General features: G+C 37.2%; 1 protein-coding gene across 1 annotated transcript in view; it reads right to left on the reverse strand.

Moving 5' to 3' along the window:
• Positions 1-25,167, reverse strand: part of LOC306843014 (hydrocephalus-inducing protein homolog) — a gene marked incomplete at its 5' end in the record, with an annotated part of 66,224 nt that extends 41,057 nt beyond the window's left edge. Inside the window, 17 exons of the mRNA XM_079374257.1 lie at positions 430-582; positions 1,857-2,021; positions 2,130-2,265; positions 2,338-2,438; positions 3,837-4,072; positions 4,182-4,249; positions 5,707-5,930; positions 6,709-6,827; positions 7,136-7,235; positions 8,874-9,051; positions 9,639-9,840; positions 20,974-21,098; positions 21,220-21,419; positions 22,703-22,837; positions 23,391-23,510; positions 24,037-24,162; positions 25,033-25,167. Coding sequence (XP_079230383.1) covers positions 430-582; positions 1,857-2,021; positions 2,130-2,265; positions 2,338-2,438; positions 3,837-4,072; positions 4,182-4,249; positions 5,707-5,930; positions 6,709-6,827; positions 7,136-7,235; positions 8,874-9,051; positions 9,639-9,840; positions 20,974-21,098; positions 21,220-21,419; positions 22,703-22,837; positions 23,391-23,510; positions 24,037-24,162; positions 25,033-25,167 — 2,523 coding nt within the window. The remainder of the gene's footprint in view (positions 1-429; positions 583-1,856; positions 2,022-2,129; positions 2,266-2,337; positions 2,439-3,836; positions 4,073-4,181; positions 4,250-5,706; positions 5,931-6,708; positions 6,828-7,135; positions 7,236-8,873; positions 9,052-9,638; positions 9,841-20,973; positions 21,099-21,219; positions 21,420-22,702; positions 22,838-23,390; positions 23,511-24,036; positions 24,163-25,032) is intronic.
• Between the last annotated feature and the right edge of the window lie 533 nt (positions 25,168-25,700).

Consider the following 25,700-nt stretch of genomic DNA (forward strand, 5'->3'; position numbering starts at 1 on the left):
AAAACTATGAGCTTATGAAAGTCCTCAGCCTTGGAGGAGAAAACAGGATCAGTTTACCGATGAATGTCAGCCCATAATCTAGGATGCCCTGAATATCTGAATGGGCTTTTCGATATATGTTTCCAAGTCTCTTCGTGTGTGTGTGTGTGTGGTTGCATGCAATCCTTCCAGGGATTAATTAAACAAAGCCTAATGCTAAATTTATCAATGCTGAGAATCAAAGAAGCTTATTCAATATAAAGAGCGGCTAAAATAAAAAATGGAGATTAAGAGAAATTAGGATCTATAAAAGGCATGTAGTGGTATAAATCTCATCTAATCTAAAATCATTGGATATCATGATACTGGACCCATAGTAAGAAAAAAGCAGAATGGAAACTAGGCCTTAGAGAAAGAGAACTGAAGCGATTCATCCCTTCTGTCACCCACCATTTGAGCAAGGAATCTGGCTGGGATTGGGGAGTCGTTTGACAGCTCCAAAGTTCTTGTGACATCAGTCAGCACGGGAATGCAGCCGAAGTTCAGCTTGGCAGCCGTGACAGAGACAAAAGGTCCCTGGCCAACACAGGAGAGCAGGAGCTCCTATAGAAAAAAGAAATGTATATATCTAGCAACATACTGAAATTCTTTTGCCAAAAATGTAATAAAATCCATTTGTGATGTTCCACTGATAGATAAATAATCAGATATAAACCGAACACTGCATAGGAAACTGCTATGTTACCAGATCTATTAACAGTGAACATAAACTCTGACAAAGAGAATAAGCTATGTATGCATGAAATGATCCATTTGAATCATTTTAATGTAAACAGCAGCTGATGATTGATGACAGCACTAGTACAGACACAGGGAGGCTGTTTAATGCAGCATCTCATGTAATAGCGGAGGAGGAGAACCGTGTCTCATGTGAAAATGCAGCAAGGCTTCTGCTCTTAAGGAGCCTTCCACTCTTCCTAGAATAAAAAAAAAAAAAAAAGAACTTTTGCTCTTTACTGTCTATTCTTTAGCACAGAGCCCCAGGAATAGTATAATTTTATAGTACTTAATAATAGTACTTAATGTAATTAAAATTAAGTATTTTCTTAATATTAATATTATTTTTCTTAATATTATTACATTATTAAAATTAAATTAAACAAAAATTTGGAAAATAATTTAAAATTATCATTTTTTCTAAGACCAATGTGTATCACCACTAGTTATAACAGTGATGATGGAAAATTAGACATTTCAATGTATGGTTAAATTCAGAGGAATTAGTAAACAAACATTAACATTCAAAAGTTTGCAGTCTTTTTTTATTAATTTATTTTGAAAGAGATTAATACTCTTATTCAGCAAGGATGCATTAAAATAATTAAAGATGATAGTAAAGTGATTTAAAAAGTTGCAACATATGTTTCAAGTAAATGGTGTTCTTTTGAACATATAAAGAATCCATACAAAAGAGTTCTGAAAAACTGTATCAGTTTCCACAAAAATATTAAGCAGCACAACCATTTAACATTGACAATAATAAGAAATGTTTCTTTAGCACCAAAATAGCATATTAGAATGATTTCTGGATAAAACAATAAGCCCCAACTTATTGTTTTCACAAGCAATAAGTGAAAACTGGAGTAATGGTTGCTCAGCTTTGCAATCGCAGGAATAAATTACATTTTAAAAATATGCTGAATTAGAAAACTTTTTTTGTTGTAACAATATTTCACAATATTATTGTTTTACTGTATTTTTGATCAAATAAATGCAGCCTTGGTGAGCAAAAGAGACTTCTATCAAAAAAAAATCTTATTGACCACAAACTTTTGAACAGTAAAGTAAACACTAATATAATATGCGCATACACTCACCAGCGGTGGGTCTTGGTGACCTAGTATAGCAATGTGAGCTGTTTCCTGCAGGCTGCCCACTGTCTTGGCCTGAAGAACTAATGGAATCTGCTCTGTGCTGTACGGCTGGATGACCCCTCGTGCATGAGGACTTGAATAAAGAAGAGAGGGGTTCTCCTCATATGGCTGCACAGAGAAACAGAAATGTGTCATTTGCTTGAACATCAAAACATAATGATTAAGAACTTTGAAAGGCCTGCAATATAAAACACATTGACTTCTTCCAGAAATCACCTGAGGCAGAAGTCCATAGCAAGCAGGGAGGTCAGTATCATTGATGAGCTCAACTGATTGCTCATAGGGACGGCCCAGGAAACAGTCCTGGAACTGAAGAACCGGGTTCTTGAGGACCACATCTGGCACAACACATCTACAAGGGACACTCAGAGATAAGTTCTGTGTGTAGAAGCCACTTCATTTTCCGTACAAAACTATATATTACCTTGCTTTGATTGGGAGGGCCAAAACTTCCTCTCCAACACTCTGAACGTCCAGCACTAAAGCCAGATTGTAGTCTTGCACCGTGTTGGAACAAAAGGTTAACTGCAAAACAAACAAAAAGTAGGATATTTTTAAAAGAAGTCTTTTATACTCACCAAGGCTGCATTTATTTATTAAAAAATACAGCTAAAACAGTATTATTATGAAATACTGACAATTTAAAACAACTCAACTGCTTCATATTTGAATATATTTTAAAACGTAATTCATTCCTGATTGCGAAGCTGCATTTTCAGCCATTTTAAAAACAGTTGTGCTGTTTAATAGTTTTGTGGAAACCGAGCTACATTTATTAGGATTCTTTGATGATTAGAAAGAACAGCATAGAACATTTTGTAACAACGTAAAAGTCTTTACTGCCACTTTTGATCAATTTAAAGCATCTGTGCTGAATAAAAGCATTCGTTTCTTTTCAATTTTCTTTCAATCTGACTAACCCCAACATTTTAAAAGGTAGTTAATATTCTTCATAAGATTTTATATCTCAGTCATCATATCATAAAACAAAACCACTTAACTATAATTGTTTAAATCACAATTTAACAGCTGCTTGTCTAAATTTAGTGCTTCACAAATCACTGTGTTATTCTAAACAGTTCAGATAGCAATATTCCTCTCCCTGCAGTGCTTTAAGTGCTCTGAAACCGCACATATGGTATCACAGACAACTGTCACCGAGAAATGTAACCGAGAAGAATGGCAAAGTATTCTCCTGGAGCTATTCTTTTATTATGCTAACACGTCTGGGAGGCTGCCGGCCAGCTGCGTGATGCATCTGGGAATATCATCCCATTCCACTAATATGACTAACCACAAGCCCCTAATATGTATTCTTGTGCTGAGGCCTCATTAGAGCACGGTGATCCACACTCGTGTCACAGAGTGGGAGAGGCACATTTGCACACTGACAGGAGACACCCACATCCACTGGAAGCACAAAGACAGGCGGACACATCCAACAGATTAGCCCTCCAAAGTGCTGACAGCTCCCATTGATGGGAAAAGACCACCACATGACAGGTACGCAATGTACCTGGCAACCAGTGAAAGGAGTATGGATGAGATAATCACAGCCCTAGAGAGAGAGTGAGAGAGAGGAACGAGCTACTATTCTCATTTATCACTTTTTCCAATATATTCCACCTCCCATTTTTCTATTAATGGAATACAGAGGCCCTTGTTCAAAAGTCCAAGCTGTCTGAGGTTTAACAGGGATTAAAGGTCTTCTTTGAACGGACGTTTAAAGCTGCACTTAGTTTTAAAGACCAAAGTTTCAGTCTCTTGAGAGAATGTTGATGTTTGTGGCACGGACAGGTCATAAGGATCGTCTTGACGGGTCACTTCAGATTTTGCATAGGGAAATTGATTCAAATGGCTTTGAGGTATTCAGTGAGATAATATGTTGACAGCTCAGTTTAGCATCAGAAAGACCAAACATACCTGGATGTCAATCTCAGCCATAGCCCGAACTGTGCCTGAGCTGTGTGATAAGATAAACTCTTTTGGTCTCCTTTCGGTTTTGTCTCCCGGTCCCCATTCACTTCTATTCAGCTGAGCGACCTGGTCCATGCTGGTAATGCTCGCCTGTCCCATACCATCTCCAGGGATCCGCAGTCCAAAGCTCATGGGCACCACTGATGTGTTGCTGAGGCGGCATGTCAGCGTTTGCGGAAACCCTTGGGTCAGTGAGAGAAGACTTCTTGATTATACAACTAATATCCAAAACAAGCATTAATCACTAACATTGATCCTGACTGATGAAGTGGAGAGTGCAAGTTCATTTACCAAAGGACACCTCCCCAAAGTTGAGCTCTGGGACACTGAAGTGGAATGTAGGCCCAATTAAACACCCCCTGCAAGAGATGAAGGGATGCAGAAACTTTCAAAAAACCTACTTGCCAAGAATGAAGACTATTGAAAATGTAACACTACAAGTAATTATACAAAACTAATAGGCTGCTGAGATGAAGTCCAGTGGAACGAGGAATGAGGGCCATTGTTTTTTAAATGACAAGGCAGAGTGGTAGTTTTGGAATGTCTACATTCAGCACTTTCGGTTGTAATCCATCTTAATCAAGGGGGAAGTGGCTTGTGCTAGTTTGTTTGAAAGATTTCAGCAGAGATCTGCTTCGTTCATTTAAGGTTCAGCCTGTACAGATTCATTTAATCAGCCATAAGCTACTGATTAAAACAACGAAGAGTGAAGGAGAAACATTGGTGGTTTTTGCTAATGGTCATAAGAGGCGGTTGATTAAAGGAAGGTTATGTAAAATATGGGTCAGGCTTGCATCAGGCAGAGGATATCTTCAATGCACTAAAAAAACAACTCTGGCTAAGTTTAAGCAGTACTTGGGATGCATCTGAATATGCTGACATTCCAGCGCAAAAAAAGTATGTAAAAATAGTAGTATGTCTGAAATCACAGTATTCATAAAAAAGTATATGGAAGACCTAGAACTTCTGGCTAGATTCTGAAATGAGCATCCAATGGACACTTTACTATACCATGAGGCCACGGGAGAGTATTTGTAAATGGTATTGAAGCAACGCAACTGACACTGGTAGGTCACATGAGAAAGACAATGATGAGTACATTCGGATTACATTACACACTACACTTATACCAAATAGAAGATCATTTTTTAAAGGTCACAAAGTAACATAAAAAGGTTTTACTGTGATCTTTTAATACTATGTTGCCTTGCAGGGTGGAATGTTTATGAACGCGACAGGCAATCTATCATATGTCACGGTCGGGTTAATGTTTTAAAACTGCCATTAGCACATAACGATGGAACGCAATGGGGACTGGCAGGAAATGTTCTAGTGTTGTGGAAAATTAGCAATTTAAGACAAAAGAGGTTCATTTAACAGATACCAAGCAAGACATTTGACTTTCACAAATGTTTAGATAATAAGTCATTAATGGCAGAATTTGATAAAGTGATAAATAATGTCTAGAATGGAGAAAAACAAGTGTCTCTTCTGATAAGATAATGATTAAAATGCCTAAAACTATATATATTTAAATATTTCCATCATACTGTGTACAGACAAACCTAATCCTCTAGGGAGCAATTTCATCTAGGTTTTAAATATGAATATGAATGAATATTTCATTATGGACAGCAAAGGTAACACATTTAGAAATGACTAAAACTATTTTACTTTTAGAATGGAATATAAATAAATATTGATTAAAAGAAAATAAATATTAGTCAAAAATAAAAAAATAATATTTGTCTTGACCTTAACTATGAACATTGATTAGTCCATGTTCATAGTTAAAGGGTTAATCCATGAAGTTTACCTGAAAGTGACAATTACAGGCTCAGGGTTTCCCACCACACTGAAGTGTAACTCCTCAGAGAAAACACCCAGTTTGTGAGAAGAGAAGTGGACCTCCAGTGTATGGCAGGCTCCAGGTGGGATCACGCCTTCAGAAGGGTTGAAGGAAAAGCAAAGACCCAACACTGTACTGGGCTTCACTAGATTATACGCACCCTTTATCAGTCCCTTGTTAGTCAGAAGCAGCTAAGAGGAAGAGAAAACAGACAGAGATAACAGGGTCTGTATTTGCCTGCACAGACTTCCAATTGTTTCATTCTTTCACCAGTGGGATCAGTTTACGTTGTTTAATCATACACTTGGATACTACCTCAGAAAGAGGCCCACAGAGACAAATCAGATTCAAACAAACAATCCAAAACTTTCAGGACAATTATATTATTGGGATCATGCAATAGCTCAAATAACAAAAGGAATTGGAAAGCCAATGTTTACATAATTGGGTGCATTCGAACTGAGCCAAACACTGGTCTATTTCAAGACTCAGTAATAATAAGGAGCTTTTATTATTCAATTAAAACTGCCGTTGAGTCCATGCTACACTTGGCAGATTGTCAGCAACATCCTGATTAAATTTGATGTGAGATCCTGCTTGCTATGGCTTCACACCAAATAAATTTTTTGAAGGATTCTTCTGTTACATCAATATTTTTTCTCCCACCTTGGCTGCGTGCTTTAATCCATGTAATGATTTGGAAGAGGTAACGCTAAGTGGTTTTGTCTTTTAGACTGTGCTGAAGGTTAGAAAGGACACAGTAACACTAACAAACTGCATCCAGCTGTATCACTTACTCCAATATAAAACATTTAATTTGTTAAGTTTAATGTCAGAATGGACCCATTTTGCACATTTAGTATAATAATAATTAGTGAATAATAATTATTAAATACAGGATTTAATGGGATGCAATGTAATTTAATCTAAAATTGTAGTTTTTAGTGACATAGATTTCTTCAATTGTACCTTATAGCTCTGTTTTGAGCCAATGACAATGTTTCCCATGTCTAGAAAGTCAAAGTTGAACTGCAGTTTTGGACCTACACCCTCTCCCTGAATGCTGAGTGGCAACCGAGATTCACGACCTGTGTAAGTACAGAGCATTCAAATGAGAAAACAAAAAAGGACAGGTTAGCATAATGAAACAGGCTGTGAAATTTCACTGCCTACAATATCAACAGCCTAACTTTCTAGGTCAATACTAATCCAAGCAACCAAAATATTGTTAGACCTTAGTCAAACATGCAAATAAATGCAAACCTGCAGATGGGCCACATGCAAATATACTAATGCATTGTTAGAAAACAATACAAACATGCATGTGCATAGTTGTGACAGCAAAAAGCAATTTATTTTAACACAACATCTGTTATCATGATGCTACTGTAAGTACCAGTGATTTCACAATAAACAGTCTGTTGGTAGATCCTGTCTGCCTGTGGTTTGAAGATGATGTTCACCTCTGCAGTGCTGTTGGGCCAGATTTCTCCCTTCTGTAAACAAAGCAGTCAAATCAGCAGAGAGAACACATAATTGTACCTCAGTCACAACAAATTGATTTTGATTCATTTAAACAGATGTTATTTGTTATATAACTGCAATGTAAAGCCTATATTACTGTCTTTGTCCTGTAACCTTTAAAGGTTTTAAAACAAATTTTTTAATATCTTTGAAAGAAGTTTCCTATGTTCCCCAGGGCTGCATTAATCCAATCAAAATTTCAGTAATAAGAATAATATTTGTAAAATATTTTTACAATTTAAATTAACTTATTAATATTTTAATACATTTAAAATTATATTTAAAAAATAAAATATAAAATAATATTTTATTTAATTTATTTTTATTCATATTAACAAAAATGGTTTAATAGTTTCAGTTTTACTGTTAAACTTTTTAACAGTAGTGTATCATTATGGGAGAAATTATGTAAAAAAGTGACCAAAAACCTCCACACTACTCCCTGAAACAGTAAACACATACATAGTGGTGAAAACCTAACAGCCAGACCTGTGAACACAAACTTCACAGGTATGATCCCAGCAGGCGATGCATCAATAAACTTGGGAGATACCGAGGTCTCCTATCACCACTTCACTCTTGAGCTTACTTACTCACTTACAATTAGGGTGTTCCAGTGGGGTTGGCCTTCCAATTACATTGGATAAAAGTCTTTGCTTCACTAGTGAACAAACAGCATGTTGTGTCACCAGGCAGTGCTTGACAGACAGTTGACGGAGCAGGTGAGATCAAGCTCTACTGCATGTAAACAGATGCTCACATCCAAGCAGAGGGGATACCGATCTGTTTTATTTTGCATTGTCTTTGTCTATTGTTGCCTAAGCCTGCACAGTCCTGGTTTGAAAAAGCTGCATTTGACAAGGTGAGAGTGGATTACAATAAAAAAGTGCAGAGGAGAATGGGAAACATTTTCGATTGTATCCATCCTTATACCTTTTTCTGTCTTAAATAAAATGCACATAAAATTAAAGGACACTGCGAGATGCAGAGGAAAACGGGATCAGCAGTACATCTGTACATGCCTTTAAGAGGCTCAAAGTCACAGTGAGGTGGCAGAATTAACCCAGAACACTGTTGGATGTCTTTTGAAGTTTATGTGATTGGCCATTTGGAAAAAAACTAAGTGCTGAGCTGGACTTCCTATCTGCAGATCTGTCATAATCAGCTGGCATCATTGCATACATTCTGCAACTACTGCAGATGTGCAATACAAAGACACAAAACCAATGAGATGACTAATAACTATGTGCATAATCAATGCAGAATGCAGTACAAAGAAATTAAATCAGATGCAATAAAGTGTTATGAGTGAAACTTAAAAACTACTCATTCAGAATTAGAACTACCATTTAGTTAAATAGATTATATTTAACTCTCATCCACATAATAAACCCTTCTGGCTAATTAAAAACAAGCTCAGTATCTTTTAAATTGCTTGGCTGAGTGGAGTGATGTCTAAGTTTGCTTTCCACCATATGTTTAGGCATATGGTTATGCAGTACGAGGACATCCTAAGTTTCAGATTTAATTGCTGGTTATGTAATCTTGCATTGGGGAAACTGAAATCTAAATACTAATGCGTGTCATGTGTCTAGTTGTGAGCAACACACCAGGGGTCTCATGATGATGTCCTGGTCATTCAAAGACAAAAGCTGCTGCTGAGTTTGCATGAGTCCCTCCTGGAGGGTATGGGAAATCAGTGAAAGACGAGCTCGCAAAGAAGGATCAGTGTTTTCTGTCAGAAACTGCTCCATTTCATCATTCTCTTGATGCAGCTCTGAGGAAAGCCTACAAAAGGTGAAAGGAAACAACAGAGAAAAATTGACAGAGGCAAAGACAGACTGAAATAGGAATACATGCCTACACATAATATTAAAAGAACAGTTATTTTAAAAAATACAATTCTGTCATGATTCATTACCACAGAAAATGATTTTCACTTGTCTCTCAGTTTAAAAAAAAAATGCACCTCAGATTTTCAAAGATTTCATATTTTCAAATGTATACTTGGAAAACTACCTTTTATTAATTATCTACCTTTTTCTTTGACGCAGAAGTAAGCCTATATGGGTGAGAATTCTGGTTCATTAGCCGCTATAGGTAAACAACGAGGAGAATAACAACGTGCAGTAAACGGTAAAACTGTTTGCACTACAAACCAGTGTGTTCATAATTAAGATAATACATTAAAATGAGAGCCACCAATTTTCAATATCAAGCTGCAAAACGAACTGTTTTGTACAGCTGAAAATAGCTGGACGCAGATGAGACCGGAAGCTAGACCAATAGAATTTACAAATGGCCGCACCCATTTTTACGGCAAGAAAAAGGTGGATAGCTAAGACTTAAAGCTGCTAGAGGTCAACTAGTCAAACCTTAATGTGTCCCGTTCCTCTTCATCCTCAGTGGCAAATTTTTTCCACTGGTAATGCACAATGGAATCAGTGTTGTTCATTATTGCCACTTTCTCGTAGTTAGCCAAGGAGATGTAGGTTTTCTCCAGCATCACATTGTTCTTGTCCAATACTACATTTATATCTGCAGACTCTCCATAGAGGCTGATTTGGATGTCTTCTCCTACAAAGAGTCATAAGGTTTACAGATATATCGAAGTAAAAGGTTTGTATATGAAGACACTATACTGTTATCACAAGAATAACAGACACAACATCAACCTAAGAATGTGAATATACAACTCTTGAGTATTGGTGGTCATTCTCATGAAACTATCGATCTTTTAAAACATATTTTGTGCCAACCCTGTTACATATGTACAAAACAGGGTAAACTGGCGTGAGACCGCAATCCCATAAAAGCCCCAATGGCAGTGGAACATTCAGCAAGTACTGACATCTACTGACAATGCGCAAATTAAAGAACACAGATCCAGCCAGCTCATTTCCATAATGCTCAATGCAATCTACCAAGAGCAGCGCAAACGAGCAACTATTGCAGCCATGTCAAGCACAAAATGTGTTAAGACATGCTTTATTGGGGCGTTAAATAATGGCGCAAATACCTGTAAATTCACTACCGCAAATGTTAGTAAATCACATTGCACGATTCATTTAAATACTCTCAACCTATAAATTTTGTGTCTGAAAGTGAATCTCCTACAAATGCATACGCAATAAAAAAATCAGCTGCAACGAACATGAATCTGGCCAATAAAATCTTATAGGGTTGACTGTTCTAACGCTGAAAACAAAAAACAAAAAAAACATAACTAGCAAATGCCATTTCATCACACCACATTATTTAAAATAAAAAATAATATTTTACTGAACTTAATGAGGCCGGTGAAGATTAAATTATGTACCAAAAAGACTTTTAAATGGCCATTTAATCAATTGACAGTCAAAAAACAATGATTAAATCTGCAAGCATGACATTTTAGCTAAAATTTATAATTTATAAAATTAAGTTTTTTGCATTACAGACTAAACAGAGATATATAAAATAATGCATCTCAATTCTCTGTATCTTAGTATTCTGTATTGTTATACAGAATGAGTAGTAAAACATGTGGACACAAATGGGGTAAAACGTGGACACAATGGAACTGTTTTCTGAGAATAACCCTTGGAGAAGGTATACAATTGTGAAAGAGTGAATAGTCGAAAAGTCCCCATTAACTCTCCAGCAAGCATAAAGTTTTACAATTAGCCAATTATACGACTGGAGCTGTAATCGTTTTAGTCACCATAATGGTGGAGCTATATGTAAACATATAGAAGTGTGTGTTCTTTGTTTGTTACCATGGTGGTGCTGTTGTGCTGCAATGACTGTGAACCTGAAGGTCCATCAGGATAAGAGCTCCCCAGTGAAAAGCAATCACATGACATCACCAAAAACTAATCAGCAGCAAGCACAAGTAAAATTCAAAACAAGAGCTCAAATCAGAAGTGCAGCTGACTTACATACATTTACCTGCATTTTTATTTGTTTTACTAGTTTGGCTACATTCAAAGCAGGAGCTTCATGCTTAGTGGACTATCACAACCCTGCCTTGTACATGATGTCAGCAGCGCACTTACTCATGCACCCACACAAAGCTAAAAAACATTCAAATAAAATATAAACGGCAATCATTTTCACTATAAAATTATATATACCAGGTAAACATTGATCTTGGACAAAAATCTTCTGCTCTGGATATATAGCATTTGGAATATGTAATATGTAATATGATTGTGCTGACTGACAAACAGAGCTGGGGAGGAGGGGTGCAAATATATGAGACAATTCCTCAAGTAAACAAAGCCAAAGCAAAGTGATGGATATTGAAGAGAAACAAATTTCAGCTGCTACATTTATTGGTTGTCTTCGCACGCTTCAATGCCCAAATGTCACGAATGCATGTACTTTTCACTTATTACATGCATGCATGTGCAAGCATAGGTGTTCACACATATGCTTTTGTGTGTGCGTATATGTACACCATTTGCAACTCTTGCACACATTCTAGAGAGAATACTTTTATTTTTCTCAGCATGGATCTCTCTCTGAAGACTCTATTCTGCAGGGGCCATAACTCTTGGACACAAACAGACAGGTCACCAGAGGCATTTCAGATGGTTAAGACATTACCCAGACTCCTTCATCCCATCCCAATGAGACTTTCATGGTATCAGGTGTACTGCACATAATTAAACCCTAACCAGTTTGTCTTTTTTGAACATTGAGGTCTTCAAAATACACTCAGTCTTCAATGCACACTGATCCAGTACACTGCCTAATAAAGCTCCTATGGATGTTGGGAAGACAATAACTTATGCAAAAGTAAAGCAAATATGTTGATAAATAAGGATTTATCAATATCATTTTGGATATTGGACGATATTAGTTTTATCAGCATTGGGCGATATTGGATGCTGAAATTAGATATTTAATTGCAATGCCCATTTCCCCCATTTTTACATTCAGATTACCTTTGCCAGCATCTAACACACACCTAATTATTAAAAACACTAATAACGGAACAACTCTGCGTAGCCACAGACTGGTCAGAGTGCTCATGATGACCCCGGTCCACCGCCAAAAGCACCCACAATGGACACATTAACCTCAGAACTGGATCATGAAGCAATGGAAGAGGGCTACCTCTCTGATTAATTACTTTTTCTTTCAGGTCAGGTGGATAGCTAGGTACATGTGCATCATCTACTTGAAGAAAAGATGGCAGCAGGATGTACTATGGGAAAAAGGCAAGCCAAAAGAAGCGGTGCTCTGGACAGTATTCTGCTGGGAACCTTGGGTCTTGGCATTCATGTGAATGTTACTTGGACACATACCACCTACGTAAAGATGGTTGCAGACCACGTACACCCCTTCATGGATAATGCTCCCTGCCACACTGAAACAATTGTTCAGAAATGGTTTTAGAACATGACAAAGATTTCAAAGTGTTGCCTTGGCCTTCAAATTCCCCAGATCTCAATCTGACAAAGCGTCTAATGGATGTGCTGGACCAACAAATCCAATCCATGGATGCCCCAACTTGCAGGACTTAAAGGATCTGCCTCTAATGTCTCAGTGCCAGATACACAAGCCATACTGCTTTGGCAGTACAAGCGGGGCCTACACGATTTTAGGCAGGTGGTTTGGCTGATTGGTGCATTTTTACATTTAGATTACATTTGTCATCAGTTAGTTCTCACTTCATCTTTAAAAACACTAATAATTTATTAACACTCTTAAAATACAAACAGCAAAAAGTGATGCTCTTAAGTTTAAACCACAGAAAATAACAACTGTGTCTTGCAAAACGCAAACAATATGTAATACTATGCTTTGACCAAATGCTTTCCTGTGCTGTTTAGTAAAAACTAATGAGTGTGAGAAAAAGGAAACTAAAGCCAGAGCATTTTCTCCATAGCGGCTGCACCAGTTATGCAAGCATGTGTCCTAGCAGAATTACTGGTGTTACTCCATGTGCATTTTAAACAAGGCATTGTAACTGCAGCAGCACATATGAAGTTCCAGGAGCAGAAGTATTTGCATTTATGCTTTAGTTTGGAAAGCGAGGAAAGAAGCTGTATGGGAAAAAAATAAAAGGCTTTATGAAAGGAAAAGACAGACAGAGAGTGTGTAAGAAAGAAAGATAGCAAGATAACAGACAGGGAGAGAGAGTGAAAAAAAAACATTGGGAGAAGAAATGAAACTGTCATGATTATCAATAAGATCCTGAAGAGAATACGGGTAGAAGGCAAGTTGTGTTCTGTGGTTTCTTTCTTTTCTCAACTCCATTCAAGTCTCACCCTTTCATCCGCTCTCCGCTGATTAATTCGCCATAGATATCACTTTTCACAAATGAGCCAGAGACATTTAACCTCTGTCTCTATGCATGAAGCTTTAAGAGGGGAAAAAAAAGAGTGAAGGAAATTGTGTCTTTGATGGGACACTGCATCTGCCAGCGGGCTGAGGGATTGTGGGAGCTGTTCAGAAGAGAGGGGAGAGGAGAAGAATGGGAAATGAGGAAAGCTTTCATAGTGCTGCAGAGTATGTGCGTATGTGTGATGTCTTCATCAGCTCACTCTTAAGTGCACTCTAAAAAGCCTGTCGAGATAAGGGAATTCTCCTTCTTGAGGAGAAAAGCGGTCTACTTATATCATCAAGTAGACTATAGGATACACATCTGGCCCTCCAGAAGAAAGAAAAACAAATCTGAGATGACCAAAACATATAATAGGTAACAGCGATTTCCTTTTGGGCGTCTTGAGCAACAACATGTATTCCTACTGTAATTAACCTATGCCAAACATTAATTAGACTACACTGAACAAAATATGCATAAATAAAACAGAAACAATTATCCTAACAGCAACTGATTCTTTAGCCTTTCTGAGGAAGCATGCATTCTTACAATAGCACAACGCATTTTAGAGATTCGTTCAGCGTACAGCAGTAATTATCTTATTTATTTTCGTGACATGTTTTGTATGCATTGTGTTATGCTGTCTGAGCAGACGACAGACTATTGAACATGGGAGGAAAGGAGAGAGATTGATATACTGTAGACAGAATGGAAAAGGCCACCCGTGACCCGTGCAACGAAGCTGATGTGTTTGCTTTGCTTTGGTGCACCATGTTTTCATTCGCGAATATAATGCTGTTTTTTTTCATTAGCTCTCCTCACCTCAATGTTGCCATTTAAACAGACCTAGATGCTTACAGCTCCCTCTGCATCTCTTGTCTCTGAAAGCCACGGTAATGAGATTTTGTTTCTATATGAATGCTGTTAATAGCAAACAAGCCACGGGTAATGTGTTGCACTGCAATTTGTAACGGAAATATTAGAAATGAGATACATGCTGTACCACGTATGAAACAAACTTCTTCTCATACTGAAGTTCCATGCATGCATTCCCTATTTACAGCCAGAAATGCCTGATGGGAGGGATATCCTTTGAAGAATCCCAAGCGTCCCTTAAAAGGAAATAGCGTTCACTGTATAAGAAAGAGTCACACTGAGTGCGTACTAGTGTGTAGGATCCCCTCTGCCCCACTGCTGCAGCTGTTACCCGGGGCTTTTTAGCTCTTTATGCATATTTTAGAGTCAATGGGCAAACTCTGCAGCCTGGATAAGGCAGATGATACGAAGCAAAACAGCTGGGAGGCATTTGAAAATGTAGGACAGATTAAGTAACTCATCCTTGCCTGTGTTGCTTAGCGAAGATAGTGTCTCTACTCACTTCCAGCTATTGGTAATTAAACATATTATGGTTTCAGAGGGACTACATGGGCTTCAGTAACTCTTTAGCTTTGTAGTCCATTATTCATGGACAGTCAAAACAGTGCAGTTAAAGGCACAGCCACAGATTGCACCCTAGTTGTTCATATAAAACCTGTCGCCTGGTTGTCAATAAGTAACACTGACTAATTTTGTTTTTACTTAACTTTTTAAAGGCAAATGTTTATACCGTTTATCTAATTTTAGATATACGTTTTTAGTTTGTCACTGCATTTACATTAGCACATCTATGTTCATTGAATGAAGCAACGAACAACATCATATAACAATCTGACAAACCAACCAAACTAACCACACTCTACTCTTTAAAACTTTTAAACAACAGAAACTTTTCAAACATCCAACATAATTGTCAGAATAAGAGTTCAACCAGCTGATAAAAACATCACAATAACCCACAAGCAACCCACACAACTCCATTCCATCAATTAACGCCTTGTAAAGGGAAAGGCTGTCCAATACAGTTAAAAACAAATACACTGAACAAAATTATAAACGCAGTACTTTTGTTTTTGCCCCTATTTTTCATGAGCTGAACTCAAAGATCTAAGACTTTTTCTATGTACACAAAAGGCCTGTTTCGCTCAAATATTGTTCACAAATCTGTCTAAATCTGTGTTAGTGAGCACTTCTCCTTTGCTGAGATAACCCATCAACATCACAGGTGTGGCATATCAAGATGCTGATTAGACAGCATGATCATTGCACAGGTGTGCCTTAGGCTGGCTACAATAAAAGGCCACTCTAAAATGTGCAGTTTTATCACATAGCACAATGCCACAGATGTCGCAAGTTTTGAGGGAGCGTGCAATTGGCATGCTGACTGCAGGAATGTTCACCAGAGCTGTTGCCCATTAATTGAATGTTCATTTCTCTACCATAAGCTGTCTCCAAAGGCGTTTCAGAGAATTTGGCAGTACATCTAACCGGCCTCACAACCGCACACCACGTGTAACCACACCAGCCCAGGACCTCCACATCCAGCATCTTCACCTCCAAGATCGTCTGAGACCAGCCACCTGGACAGCTGCTGCAACAATCGGTTTGCATAACCAAAGAATTTCTGCACAAACTGTCAGAAACCGTCTCAGGGAAGCTCATCTGCATGCTCGTCATCCTCATCGGGGTCTCGACCTGACTGCAGTTCGTCGTTGTAACCGACTTGAGTGGGCAAACGCTCACATTCGATGGCGTCTGGCACTTTGGAGAGGTGTTCTCTTCACGGATTAATCCCAGTTTTCACTGTACAGGACAGATGGCAGACAGCTTGTATGGCGTTGTGTGGGTGAGCGGTTTGCTGATGTCAACGTTGTGGATTGAGTGGCCCATGGTGGCGATGGGGTTATGGTATGAGCAGGCGTATGTTATGGACAACGAACACAGGTGCATTTTATTAATGGCATTTTGAGATACCATGATGAGATCCCGAGGCCCATTGTTGTGTCATTCATCCACGACCATCACCTCATGTTGCAGCATGATAATGCATGTTGCAAGGATCTGTACACAATTCCTGGAAGCTGAAAACATCCCAGTTCTTGCATGGCCAGCATACGTACTGGACATGTCACCCATTGAGCATGTTTGGAATGCTCTGGATCGGCGTATACGACAGCGTGTTCCAGTTCCTGCCAATATTCAGCAACTTCGCACAGCCATTGAAGAGGAGTGGACAACCTGATCAACTCTATGTGAAGGAGATGTGTTGCACTGCGTGAGGAAAATGGTGGTCACACCAGATACTGACTGGTTTTCGGACCCCCCTGGACACCCCCAATACAGTAAAACTGCACATTTTAGAGTGGCCTTTTATTGTGGCCAGCCTAAGGCACACCTGTGCAATAATCATGCTGTCTAATCAGCATCTTGATATGCCACACCTGTGAGGTGGATGGATTATCTCGGCAAAGGAGAAGTGCTCACTAACACAGATTTAGACAGATTTATGAACATTATTTGAGTGAAATAGGCCTTGTGTGTACATAGAAAAAGTCTTAGATCTTTGATTTCAGCTCATGAAAAATGGGGGCAAAAACAAAAGTGTTGCGTTTATAATTTTGTTCAGTGTATGTCAGTGATTTTGATGTGAGAGGGCAACAGAGGATGGACTTTTCACTGGAGGAAGCATTATTATGGATTATGGACATGAATTTTGGCCAAAAGCAACGGTTCAAAGTTAAAATGCCTTAATGATCAATTTCTTTATTACAAACACACAGCTTTTCACTTCACAAGACATTTTATCAGCTGTTTGAATTCTCATTCTGATGGCATCCATTCACTGCATAGGATGCATTGATACGCAAATTATGTAATTCTAAATTTCTCAAAATCTGTTCTGTTGAAGAAACAACCTGACGGGGTGAGTAAATTTTCAGGGAATGTTTATTTATAGGGTGAGCAATTTCACATAAACATCACACCTTCAGTGCAGAACATTAGTTAGTGTTTTCCCTATACAGTGCACAGAAAGCACCTTTAGAGACTTAAGATAGGTCTGTGTGCTTCTCTGAGAGGCAACTGGGACTGCAGGGAGATGTTTCTGCCAACCCCAGAACGAAACCAACGAAGACATGCTCCAAAGCAGCTTCATGTTAAACATAAATGAGGAGGAGACAGGAAAAGGCGCTAAATTAAAAATGATACTTCCCTGATGGGCGCAAAGTAATATTTTTAGAGCAGAGCGCATATTAAAATGTTAATGCCAATGGCCTTCAGCAGACCTGTGTGTTTATTCAGTGAGACAGGCAGAGCACCTGCAAAAACCACACACACACACACACGTACCTAAACCACATGCTCAATTATATGTCGAAATATAGACAATCACACAGACAATAATTCACGAACAAACTGGCATGTAAGTTTAAACACACCCTCTTACCCATGCACATAATCTTTATTTAAACATTTCTTTGCACCATCTTGCCTATGAATAATGCCTATCCACCTACCGCTGATTCAGATAAAACAGTGATTCAGCATTAAGATTAAGATGTAATTAAATAATCCTAACAACAAATCAACTATTGTGCTATGTGAAATATAATTTGCAAAAATCATTTGAGTTGGCAAATGACTAATATCATAGCTCTCTGAGAGCTTGAGAGTTCAAAGCACAGCTCACAAGTGGAAATTTAAGTAATGTCACCAATTTGCCTGTTCAAAAACAAAACAAGACGCAACAATAAGATTGGCCTGTTGGCCCAGGACCAGTGTGAGAGAGTTTCAGGGCATATGGTGAAGCAGTCAGTTGCCTCATAGGCAGTGTTGGGCAGTAACTAATTACTAGTAATTTAGTTACTGTAATACTATTACTTTTTGCAGTAACTAGTAGTGTAACTAATTACTAATAAGATTTCAGTAATAATATTACAGTTACTATCCATAAAACAGCTTAGTTATTTGGTTACTTTTGATGCCTGTTACGGAACGCAGACAGGCAGGCAGGCAGAACAGACTCAGGAATATCCGAAAAAGGGGTTTAATGATAAGAGCTTCGTGCCAGTAACATAAACAATAACCGACAAACCACAGAACTCAAAGGGGATCTTAAATAGGACTGAACATAAGGTTACACACACGTAATGGGGATTAACCAATAATTACTTAATGAGGGTAAATGAATCAACAGACTGAAAACCAAAACAAAATAAGAGAACTCAGGAACACACAGGAAAAAAGGCAAATGACAAAACTAAAGTCCACACATGTGACAATGCCTCAACCCTGCTGATTTAAAATCTAACAATCAAATAATTCCTAGATTTATTTTCATAATTTTCACGACTCGGACATGCATGTGATGTCGACAGTGCAGCAGGCAAGCTTGGAATATGGAAAAGCTTACATTCAGCAGCTAGAAATATTGCATTATATTGATTTTGTCAAGAAAAAAGATGATCTGAACATTGTTGTGTAAGTTGTGGCTTTACTTTACTCTGGCATTACATCCCACCCACATCCCTCTGATCAACATGTACATTATATTACTGTAATTACAAATCTTTTTGGAAAATTAAACAGTTTCTTACAAACTTATGTGATTTGATATAATTCATAACGAAATATAATCGTATATATGGGTAATGGAAAAATTAGTTAAAGCTACACATGACAATTAATGAGATTAATACAACACTTCTGCTTGAATGTCACTATCAATCACTATTGAGTGTTTGTAATAACTTCTGATTGCGATCCAATGTGTATTTTGGTCAAATGATGAGGAAGAAATATGTTATTAGTAACATTCTAGAAGAATTTTATGTTACAACTTCTGTGGGGAGTGAAGAAAAAGTAATGTAACTAGTAGTGTAACTAATTACTGTTGCCAGAAAGTAATAAGTAACAATATTACTTTTGAAAGGATAATGAGTAATATATTACATTATTTGAGTAACTAGCCCAACACTGCTCATAGGGCCAATGCTGCTTAATTACCACATCCAGCATTTATTGGTCATATATTTATACATTCCAAAATTAAACATAGTTTTCTGTTTCAAAATGTTTTGAATTGTAGATTTAATTGTTGTTAACAAAGTTAACATTATACCGTTATACCGTTAATGTTATAGTTGTGATATTAACTTATGATACGTCAAATTATACAGAAATTACTGTCATCATTATGCAGCAATGAATGCTGCATATGATGAAAACATCTAAAATTACTTATTTTATTTTTATAGATTTCAAAATGTAATTTATGGCTAAACTTAATTTTCAGCAGCAAATGCTCCAGTCTTCAATGTCACGTGATCTTTTAGAAATCATTCTTGTTGAAAACATAACGTTTGAAAACGATTATGCTTCTCAATATTTTTGTGGAAAACATGATACACTTTTTCAGGATTCTTTGATAAATAGAAAGTTCAAAAGAATATTTTGAAGAACAACTTCTATTAAAAATCTTACTGACCAAACGTTTGAACAGTGGTGTATCTTCTGGCATGAAAACAGAATTAAATTATTTTAGTACTGGAACCTGCGCATCCTGATGTATATCACATTATCATACAGACAAGGGAAAGTATTATTTATAAGATTAACCAGGCACCCGCAGCATTTCAGGCTCAAAAATATCTGTTAACAGGATTTATTAATAGAATTATTTGCCTAAAGGACTACCCTTTGAAAGAGCAAAACATATAATTCTAGCTCAAATACAACGTAATAACTAATACTTAAAAAGACCCACCTAAATAATAATACACTCAATTCCACAAAACCTTTGAGGAAATTCATGTACAGATATTATCCCTCAAATAGCACAATGCAATTTGGCTTATGTGATGTGTCAACGTGATGTTTTACAATTTATTTTTACTTTAAAATATTATCTCCATTATTGTATGTGCAGTATATGTGTGGGCAGTGAAATTTGTATATCAAAACTATTCTTAGTAGATTGGAAAACATAAAGATGAATTGTGACCCTGGACCACAAAACCAGTCTTAAATGTCAATTTTTCAAAATTGACATTTATACATCATCTGAAAGCTGAATAAATAAGCGTTCCATTAATGTATGGTTTGTTAGGATCGGACAATATTTGGCTGAGATACAACTATTTGAATATCTGGAATCTGAGGGTGCAAAAAAATCGAAATATTGGAGAAAATCGCCTTTAAAGTTGTCCAAATGAAGTTCTTAGCAATGCATAATACTAATAAAAAATGAAGTTTTGATATATTTATAATAAGAAATTTACAAAATATCTTCATGGAACAAGAAAAATCGATAATTTTGACCCAAACAATGTATTTTTGGCTATTGCTACAAATATGGTCGTCACAATTGACATTTAGTTAAGGTTAATAATAAGATAATTTACACTTGCTGGTGGGTGCTTGTGGAATTCAGTAGCTGTGTCACAGTGACATATAGCAGTGTGGCAGAGGAGGAGTTTGTGGGAAGAGCAGATTGTGGTGATGTAAGTAACAGTAAATACCTGAATGGTAGTGCAGCAGCAAAACCTGGCTGTGATCCCCTGTGGTTTTAGGCAAGAACTCAACAGTAACTTGCATGCTTTGACCAGCATCAAGAGTTCCTATAGATGGCTCTACGGAAAATGGGCTGTGGGGAACATATATATAATTTCTAAATGCAATAGTGTCAGTCACAGATCACAGATCAAAACACTGAATTATCTGTACAACACAATGTCCAAAAATCTGCACTGACATGCCTCTCTTACCTACACGTGCTGAGCTGGAATTTAGCCTCACAATTTCCTATGTTCCGCACAAGCAGAGTTCTCTGGGTCAAGCACTTGACCGGACAAACTTGGAAATGCAGACTATCTGGGAAGTCCAAGATGGCACGGGGCCCAATTGCACGAATAGGAACTTCAAATTTCTCACGTTCGGTCACACAGATGAGTCTGTGGATATAATCCTAAAATTACAAGCATCTGAATGTCAGTGGTGCTTTACAGAGGAACATAATGCCTTAAAGGGATAGTTCACCCAAAAATGAAAATTCTGTCATTAATTGCTCCCCCTAATGTCGTTATGGCTCCGTAGGAACTTTGTTCATTTTCGGAAGACAAATTAAAATATTTTTGATGAAATCTGAGCGCTACCCTGCATAGACAGCAATGAAACTGACACGTTCAAGGCCCGGAAAGGTAGTAAAGACATCATTAAAATAGTCCATGTGACATCAGTGGTTCAACCATAATGTTATGAAGTTACGAGAATACTTTTTGTACACAAAGAAAACAAAAATAACGACTTTATTCCACAATTTCTTCTCTTCCGTGTCAGTCTTATAAAGGTGAATACAGTTGTGAATAAAGTTGTTATTTTTGTTTTCTTTGCACACAGAAAGTATTCTCGTAGCTTCATTATAGTTGAACCAATGATGTCACATGGACTATTTTAACAATGTCCTTACTACCGTTCTGGACCTTGAACTTTTCAGTTGTGTTACTGTCTATACAGGGTCAGAAAGCTCTTGGACTTCATCAAAAATATTTTAATTAGTATTCCGAAGATGAACGAAGGTCTTACAGGTTTTGAACAGCATGAGGGTGAGTAATTAATGACGAAATTTTCATTTTTGGGTGAACTATCCCTTTAAAACAAACCTAACTATAATATGGTACTGTACATCTTGTACATATGGTATGCATAATCAATTAATCAATCCTAATTTAATTAAACCTGAAAACTTGGGAATTCCTGTATTGAGGAATTAATCCATAATCCTCAATCAGATGGAAAACCTGACAGAGAATACAAGCAAGAGAGGAAATACTGTAATACTGTCTTTCTCAGACTGGGCCACCATAGATCTATTTGAATTAATGCTTAAAGAAATCTCCATTAATGTTTTGCCAAACCAAAATAGATTAGCAGGCCACTTCACAGACTGCAAAAGAGTATCTAATGGACAAATGAGTGGCCGTGGTGGAAACACTAAGTCTTTCATGTTCTCTGCATACCAAAGTAGTCTCTCAGATTTCTTATAGATATGGTAAACATTAAAATGAGACTTGACTTTGAGGTTTATTTGCAACATTGTATTGTATGCATATTTTGCATAACTTTTTTTGGTTATTCGTCGAAATAAATGCAGTTGGCTCATGAGTACACTGACAGTGATAATATAATGTATAACCAATGAAATAGTAGGTGTCAACTGCAGTTGTTGCATATTGAAAGTATACATTTTACCTTGTTCTCCTGTGGAGTGAATAGAACGGTGAATGTAGATGCCATGCCTGGGGCCACTTTCTTATTAGCATCTATTGGGCTGATCACTTTAAAATAAAGTGAGTCTTCTTCAATCACCTTTACCAGTCGAGGAACCTGCAATGTTATAAACATATCTTTGTCAAGCCAGTGCACATTACACATGAAAATGAACAAAATAATGTCTAACTGTCTTAAAGGAATGAACAAGATGTTGAATGGTGTGAATCAGAATGGCATGGACTACAAGCTACCAATATAGGTTAAAATATTCATATACTTAATCCTCCAGGTCAGATTATATCAAAATACAGACAGAGGTGCAAAAAAGAAGATTTGTAGACACAATGAAATTTAAACCAATTGCATCTCTATTTGGTGAACAGGTGAATGGGTTTATGTGTATAAAGGTTTTCATAAATCCTGGATATTGGAAAATGTCCAGGACTTGATTTGCAGTGGGATGCAAATAGCTTATGCTACCAATCTGGCAAATAAATCTACTTTCGATTCATTTCCATCCTTTGAACTGGAAGTTCATAATAAAGCATAAACAAGTATAAAGATAAATGCACCCAAATGTACTAAATATTGTTTGTTTTTAAATACATTCATTATGTAATTGTGCAATAAACTGACCATATAATCTCCTCAGAAGGATAAAAGTTACCTTGTCACTGTTCCGCAGCTCTAAGGGCACCTTGTATGTCTTAAATGGTGAGTAGTTCTGAAACACAATCTCAGATGGATATGGCTGAAACATGGCCTGGTCCAAATCTAATGAGGAAAACTGTATTAAAAAAAAATGTTAAAGCAAAGTCAAACTTTTACATAATATCTGATGAAAAGTCGAAATGTAAAATGTAGAAAATGGCTCAACAAATGGCTTTTGCATTCAAATGTCCACTTTATTAAGGAGAAAAAAAAAAACATCTGTGAATTGTGTTGTGTGAGAAAAATAAGATGCAACACACCCAGGGTTGTGTTGAGGCAGAACGTACAGCATTCATCATTGAGATGATTTTCACATATAATTACATCCATTACATCCAGTCTGACTCTGACAGTCTGACATTTTATTAGGTCAATATAGTTATGTATAACAGAACTCTGCAGTACAAAAGTACTGTAAACAGCTACAGTTACTATACTATACATATTAAAAGCCATTAATATCTCCCCAGAGAGAAACTGTGATGATGACCTTAATTAACTTTGAAAATGTTGCTGCTAAGATACTTGGAACCAGTTATGTAGAACAACAAGCTGAATAATTAACCTCTTGTGCTGAGCATTGTAAAATGCTGATATTTTACCTTGTGATGTGTGGTCACACTCATATCTAAGAGCTCCAGGATACGGGGCGGATGCATCTCATAAGTGTTTGATAATCGTTCTTCTGTAGTCTGACACATTTCTCGAGCATATACAGATGGAATCAGCTGCAAAGACATATGCAGCCTGTTATGAGTGCATTTATCCACTATGTAAAAATATTTTCCTATATTCTGTGTAAATCTATGTTGTATATATTATTCTTGGAACAATGTACATTGTGAAAAGCACTATATAAATAAATTAAACTGAAGCGAGTTGATAAACTTTGCATGTCTTTTGACTTAAGCAGGGGTCTAGAACCCTTCTGGAGAGCTACCGTTCTGCAGATTTCAGCTCTAACCCCAATCAGCACACCTCAACCAGTTAATCAAGGTGTTCAGGATTACTTGATAATTACAGGCAGAGGTGTTGGAACAGGGTTGAAACTAGTCTGCAGGTTGGTAGCTCTCCAGGAGCAGGGTTGGAGATCCCTGAACTAGAGTGTTTGCTTTATATCTCATAACAGTGACATGCAGACATCAGGAAGTGTCCTTCTTGACATATACATGGCTATGGTCTATTGGATATTAAATGACAAATAAAAATAAAAAGGGAAAAGGGAGATGTTACAGTAAATAAAATTGGATTAGAGAAGAACAGGTTGTCAACACTCAACAGCATTCAATCAACCACCTGTCAATCAACAAGGAACATAAAAAAATGCACTTATTCTTCATGGTCAGACTCAGAAAATATTTTAGGTAATGCTTATTGTAGTATAGGGTTTATGTGATTAAACACCGACTCAAAACACTGCTTTTTACATGTCCTTTTAAGAAAGAACAGTAATTCTGTGTGTTTATGTACATTTTGTAAGTAGTTTAATTAGGTTACTAATAGTTAGTGCTCCGTTTGGACTCAGGGATTTGAATTAATGATAACTGTAACCTGCAACATCAAAAATGACAGTTTTAAAGCATATATAAAAGGCTCACCTTTGCAGACTTTGCCTCCCGTTTTACCAGTTTGGGATTTCGGGGTGCCACCACTTTTGTTTTGAATCCCGCCGGCATCTTCTCGCGTGAACTTCGGAGGTTTGAGTGAGAAGCTTGGACATTCGAGGCTGGCATTTTGAAACAAACTTACTCACGTTTTTTGTGTAAAATTTAAATCTGATGCTAATTACATAAATGTCTGTTTTTTCGCGTGATTGAAAAACGATGTTTAACCGAAAAGCAGGTGGCTAGACGCCATTCGCAAGCTAGGACGCTTCATTGGTAATGTTGTGTTTATCCGATACACAAGACGTTTGATGTTGATAAACTGATGCTAATAAAAATAACCACACGGCTACATTATAAACTAAGTGTCAGAACAATAAAATTAATAAAGCATTTTAAATTCCAGCCCTTTTCTTGTGAAGGCTCTTCCTCAAGCGCACATTTCTTAACGTTGAGCGTGGTGGTTACCATGACAGCGGTCGCCATGGCACCGGGGTACTGAACGTTTTCAGTAAACAGCTCACTGATTGGTGTGCGTTCACAAAGACGCCCTGTGATTCGCTGAAATTTTTGAACTTGAGGACATCTGTAACATAGCAACTTAAAACCACAAACAAACTGTACCTTTCCTCCCTTGATTAAAATCTCAAAGAACAGTACAG

This window comes from Barbus barbus (assembly GCF_936440315.1).
Source record: "Barbus barbus genome assembly, chromosome: 23".
Lineage (NCBI taxonomy): Eukaryota > Metazoa > Chordata > Actinopteri > Cypriniformes > Cyprinidae > Barbus > Barbus barbus.